Source organism: Solea solea, chromosome 19 (assembly GCF_958295425.1).
Source record: "Solea solea chromosome 19, fSolSol10.1, whole genome shotgun sequence".
NCBI lineage: Eukaryota > Metazoa > Chordata > Actinopteri > Pleuronectiformes > Soleidae > Solea > Solea solea.
Genome location: NC_081152.1, coordinates 7,330,356 through 7,336,643, shown reverse-complemented (window position 1 = coordinate 7,336,643; position 6,288 = coordinate 7,330,356). Strand labels below are relative to the sequence as shown.

At 41.9% G+C, this 6,288-nt stretch overlaps 1 protein-coding gene across 1 annotated transcript; it reads left to right on the top strand.

Annotated features, from left to right (window-relative positions):
- Positions 1–1,301: 1,301 nt before the first annotated feature.
- Positions 1,302–5,344, top strand: ptger4b (prostaglandin E receptor 4 (subtype EP4) b). The gene is made up of 2 exons (XM_058618264.1): positions 1,302–2,392; positions 3,430–5,344. Exons 1-2 carry the CDS (start codon positions 1,610–1,612, stop codon positions 4,009–4,011), a joined length of 1,365 nt encoding a protein of 454 aa, XP_058474247.1. The 5' UTR covers positions 1,302–1,609; the 3' UTR covers positions 4,012–5,344.
- Positions 5,345–6,288: the final 944 nt, after the last annotated feature.

Sequence of the window (6,288 nt, the reverse complement as noted above, 5' to 3'; positions counted from 1 at the left end):
GATTAACAATCCATTCGTCATTGTAGCCCAAATGGATTTATACTCGGTTGTTGTTGAAGAGAACTGACACAATGTCTCCTGATCTGGTCTGATATGGACAGAACGTCTCTGCTGGTTCACACCTCCACCTTGTTCTGTGAACACAGGATACCACAGGGTCCTCCACCTCACAGAAATAACATCCTGTTGCTCTGAAGCCACGTGATTACAAACCTCAAATGACATCACTGATTCGTCAGTCAGTTTGTTTGATTCAGCGAACGCTGTCTATACTTCCTTGTTGTTCGGGTTCTAACAAACACAGATATTTATCTGATGCAGCTGTTTTGGTTTCACCACAATCCAAGTAAACAGAGAGTAAAACCGAATGAGGGGATAAATCAACAAAGTCACTTTTTTTGTTGTATTTTCACACTTTAATTGAGTTAAATATTGATTGAGTTTTGTTGTGAACGATATGATTGAATTAATGTATTGGTAAAACTGTGGAGCATTAGTCTTGAAATGACTCAGTGGTGCAAAGTATTAGTAATGACAAGTCAAGGCTCTGCAAATTAAATGTTACTTCAGCTGAAGACAAATACAGTATTTCAAAACTGCCCTTAATGTTGTCCTTACCAGCGTGTGCTGGATAAAACCGGAGTCAAATTCCTTGTATGTGTTCACATACTTGGCCAATAAAGCTGATTCTGATTCTGATATACTTTAATGTTTCAACATATCTTTAATATAACTCTCAACTTGATTGTAAGGGGCAGAAAAAAGTGTTTTATTCATCCATTTCATGCTTTTATGTACTTTAATTCTAACAACATTACTTGTTAACTCTGTTAAGGCTTTTTCTTCCTCCAGAACAGCCAATAAAATAACTAAAAATATCATTTCAAAGGAAATGAACATATCATAATTGAAAAAAGTGATGTTTGGTTTGAAATATCTTAATTGCCTTGAGCTATTTAATAAACATTGCAATTTCCTGTCTAATCAACCTCCAAATTAGATTTCCGTTTAAATCTGTTATTGTAAATGTCCTTAACTATTAATATTACTGTTCTTTCCATGAACACAGTGCATTCACTGATGATTGACAGGCAGATGATGAGGACAGTGACTGATTCACGTCGCTGGACAGAGTGAGGGGAAAATCATGGTGATGATGAGGAGCTGAAAGTGGAGCTGTGTGGCTGCCTGCGCCTCCTCTCTCTCACTCACTCCCTGCTCCTCTTTCTCCTGCGGCTGCTGCTGCTGCATGTGCATGTGCAGCTCGACTGCGCCAACGACGCAACACAGAGGAGGAGCTGCACTCAGCGGCCCGAGAAGAAACTTCCCTCTCAGTTGTGAGTGTGATAACAAGGTGAGGTGCAGCTCGTGGTGTCGGAGCATCACATCACATGCAAACCTGAACCGACCGACAGAGTGAAGAGCTCCTGGTTTCCATGACTTTTGGAGTACTTTACTAAGAAAAAAAAAAGTAACATTTTTTGGAGACGATGGGTTTGTTTGTATTTGGAAAACTTGGCAAACGCGCATTAATGGAAAGTGTCACCGCTTCGGAAGTGAGAGGAGAGTCATTGCTCAGTGTGAATCAGTGAAAGACTCTCCTGCAGCCATGAACAACACCTCGGCAGCGGTGGGGGGATTTAAGCCGCCCACCATCCCATCGATCATGTTCATTTTCGGGGTGGTGGGGAACGTCATCGCCATTGTGGTTCTGCGAATATCACGCAAGGAACAAAAGGAGACGACTTTTTACACGCTCGTGTGCGGTCTGGCGGTGACGGACCTGCTGGGCACCCTGCTGGCCAGTCCCGTCACCATCGCCACCTACATGAAGGGCACATGGCCCGGGGGTGAGCCACTGTGCCAGTACTCCGGCTTCATCCTGCTCTTCTTCTTCTTGGCGCAGCTCTGCATTGTGTTCGCAATGTCAGTGGAGAGATACTTGGCAATCAACCACGCGTACTTCTACAACCAGTACGTCAACCAAAAACTCGCCGCGCTGACCCTGTTGGTCATTTACTTCTCCAACATCGTGTTTTGCGCGCTGCCCAGTCTGGGGCTCGGGCAGGTGAAGCTGCAGCTGCCGGGGACTTGGTGCTTCATCGACTGGCAGAACAACCACACAACAGTGGCGACTTTTAATCTGATGTACGCAGGTGTGAACTCTGTCATCGTGCTGGCCACTGTCATATGCAACGTGATGGTGTGCGGGGCGCTCATCCTGATGCACAAGAGGTTCATCCGGCGCACGTCTCTGGGCACTGACCAGCGGCGCATCGCGGAGCTCCGGCGCAGACGGAGTTTTGGACGATTAGCTGGAGCAGAGATCCAGATGGTGATTCTGCTTATAGCTACATCAGTTGTGGTTCTCATCTGCTCCATACCTTTAGTCGTGAGTATTGGAGGGAAAAAAATATGCACCATTCACATTTTACGCAGGCGGTGTGTGCGCAAAGGTTTGTCAATGTGTGAGAAGGGAACGCATTCAAAGAAGCCACGGTGTGACATGAAATGCAATAGAAAGCACAAATTAGAAATAAGAATAATAATAATAAGAATAATTTCAATCAAGAAAAGTGTGCGCATTTGTAACGGGAAACAACAGTTAAGTTGTACTGTTAGTTCTGTCTAGTTTTTAATTAGGGTAATTATGGATGACAAGCAAACTGGAAGGGCCTGATTAATAATAAACAACAACCAGCAACTTGAACTTTGTGTTCCAGGTTCAACTCTATGTGGTTTGATGACACATCTCTCACACGCATTAATGAGATGGTTCACAGCATATCGTTTTTGGCTGCATACATAAATAGCATTCACACCTTTTTTGATCTTAACGTGATGGGAAATGTCATGTCCTGTGAATGATCTGCGCAAACTTGTGCAGCCAGCGAGCCACAGCGCAGCAGAGATTCAGTGGAAACTTTAGATTTCAGCGCGCAATGGCACGCTGGAATTCCTCAAATATATTATAGATAGGATGGGTTTGAATGGTGTCTGTGTTTTAAAAAAAAATATGCCAAAGCTTCACATTTACTTGAAATAAATTCCAATTCTTGCACATCAATGAATTTATAGACCTATCTAAATCAACTGTTCACAAACAGCTTCACATTTATTTTTGCCAAAAATTCAAACATCAACTAGTTTGTGCCTCTGAGGGAAACCCAAGGGCCTCCTGTCATATGATGAATGACAGTGAGAGCACTTGCTTTTATTGGCCCATTGCCACCTCCACACTGTCGTGCTTAGGCAGAAAAGAAGACCCTTTCAGTTAAATGTCTATTTAGATGTTAACATGCCATGTGTTTGGAAGATGTAAACGACATACATACACACACACACATACATTTATAATGCAAAAAAACCACATGCTCTATTTGACTTTTGAGGATGCTAAATGTTTCTGTTTTTCCTCTTTACTGACAGCTGAGGATCTTTGAGAACCAGCTGTACAGAACCCAGAAAGAAGAGCTTTTTGGACTGAATAAAGACCTGCTCGCCATCCGCATGGCTTCTATCAACCCCATCTTAGACCCTTGGATCTACATCCTGCTCAGAAAGACGGTGTTCCTCAAGCTGATGGAAAAGATTAAGTGTCTATTCTGCAAAATGGGCAGGCGGGGTCGGAGGGATGGTGGGCAGTTCCGCTGTGACAACGACCACCGCTCCTCCTCCATCATCTCCCGGGATTCCCCATCGCTGTTGTCACACGATGCGAGGGAAATGATGAGCAGCACTTCGCAGACTTTCCTGTACCCATCGGAGGGAAACAGTGAGCGGTCGGGGTCTTTACAAGTGGGGCCACAGGCTGAATCCAGTCCAGTGGTGACACAGACATTACAGTGCCTCCAGGACGTTGTGGGGCCATCAAGGGGGGTTTCACAGACTAATTTAGAGGACACTGCACCAGACAGGCCCCTGAAAGAGGTTGCAGTGTGCCTCAAGGACCCAGCTCTACATGTGACCTTCACAGACGAGACTGCAAACATGCAGGAGAAATGTATATAAAATGTCGGCATTAGCTCAACCAGTATTCTCCACTTGGGACAGAATATGAGAACTACTGAGAGCTCTGCAAAGACACGATCACGAAGCAGAAGCTTCTGAAGACTGAATAATCATACATCACTCTGTCGATAGCGAGTGGACTCCAAAATAAAACGATGTGCGACAATGTGACAAAATGTATTGCCAAGCTTAGCATTATCGATGAATTACTCCTCCACAATCTCCATACCAATGAACATATGTCATGCACCACAGTCACAATATAGCTATATGAACAAAACCATATCAACATGACATTATAGAGAAGCTCCGTTGTTGCACTTTTTTGAATTCTAAATCCACTGCTATGGGCCGTTAGTAACATTTGTTTTGTAGCATTTTTAGATCTTGCACATGCAGTGACTGTAAAGCATTAATGCTAAAAATGTGATGTTTATTTATTCCGAGTATGAATCGTCTTCTCTGTGAGAAGGTCCAGATAGTTTGGAGTCACTTTAAATTGGTACAAGATGGATGTGTTCATAATCTTTTTTCTTTTATGTGTAGGAACATTTGCAAAAAATTGGGTCATACTGGTTGACAGAGCAGCTCAAACATCAAAGCTAAAATGGTACCAGCCCCTGTATTCCATAACAAAAGGCAGCTATACTGTGGATTACTCACAGCTTACATACTGGAGGATGTTAGGATGCCTCCTATAAAGTTGTATGTTAAATATTAAATGTTTATTTACTTTATTCAGCCATATACATTTTTTTTTTTTACCATATACCTCTAATCTAATCAGTTTTTTGTTGACAAGTTTACCAGTGAATACAATTGAAGACACTGAGCTTCCTTATGGTGTTTTTGTATTAATGGTTTAACTCGAAGTTAATTGTCTAAATATTGTTGCTATAGAGATTTAGATAAACATCAGAACGTGTTTAAACACGTCATGTTTTTTTTATAGCAACATGATCATCAACATGAAATGTTGACCTTTTTGTGAACAAAGCAATGTTGTACCAAAGCCATAAACTGAAAATAAAAGTTGAGAAATATTAATACATAAATCAAGAATTTCCATCAGTACTTTTTAAAGAGAAATGCCAAAGTGAAGTGCCAACTTAGTGTTGTTTGTATTAAAGTGTATGTATGTACTAATGAGATGATGTTGATTGACGAGTAGCTGCAACAAGTGATTCTTGGTTGGATAAAAAAAAAAAAGATTCTGAAAACAGTGGTGATGGACTTATTTACATACATTTCTGTCATTTGATGGATAATTATATGGTTGATCAAAAAAAATGAATGTAGGTTTTAAGTAATTGAGATAATCCTTACTTTAAGTTATATACAGTACACCTGCTCAACTGATCATTCCTCAGTTAAATGACTTTAGAGATGGAGAAACTGATTAAACACTCATTCATTGAGGATAAACCATGGCAGTCCCATCTTCATAAATCATTCTTGCCTATATCAAAACTACTGGAGACCAAATGAAGAGCACACTAATTGTTATAATTGACTATTTGATTCATGTCTGTACAAATATAGATCTCAATATATAGCAAAAACAGATCCCGGCAGAAATTCAAGCCCATCTTTAAATACATGCACAATGACATTTGCTTCTGCCAGCATGTCACCGTCTGTGCCATTTATCTGCTCAGAAAATGCAATCCCTCCCTTTCATCTCTTCCTACAGCAGTGCTGATGGCTAAAACATGTCTAAGCAGTGGAGAGTTCAGATGGCATGTCGCCGCTCACCTGCAGACAGCTTTCTTCGACCCTTTTCCAGGTCCCACGTGGCTGGTGTCCAGGGCCTTCCCAGAGCAGTGAAACCCTCCCTACGAGAATAAGCCATTAAAAGACCGTAGACTGAGGAATCCGTTGAAACTGCCGAGTCTCTCGGGAGGCAGGAAATAATGATTGACAAAACAGTGGTGACAGGATTTTAACAGAGGGTAAAAAAGAAAACTGATTCTTCTTGGAAACTTCCCTGCTTTCCCTACCTCATCAGCGCACGAAAGGAATACATAACAGTGTATCAAACAGGCCGTTTTAGACATCTGAACTCCTCGCAGGAGAAGCCTGTGAAAGGAATTAGAAGGTGCCTCTCAAAAAAATAGTCAGTGTTCAAACTGTGACCTTATGGCACAGCAATTTTGAAGGTCCGGTATGTAAGAATTAGTGACATCTCATGTTGAAACAGCGGAGTGCAAGAAACAGACGGCTACTCTGCTCAAGCCCGCAACTACAGAGGCCTTGCATACAAAAAAGACTATCATT

Coding starts and splice junctions, on each gene's coding strand:
- ptger4b (XM_058618264.1), top strand. CDS start 1,610: ATGAACAACACCTCGGCAGCGGTGGGGGGATTTAAGCCGCCCACCATC. Junction 2,393..3,429: donor TCTGCTCCATACCTTTAGTC/GTGAGTATTGGA, acceptor CTTTACTGACAG/CTGAGGATCTTTGAGAACCA.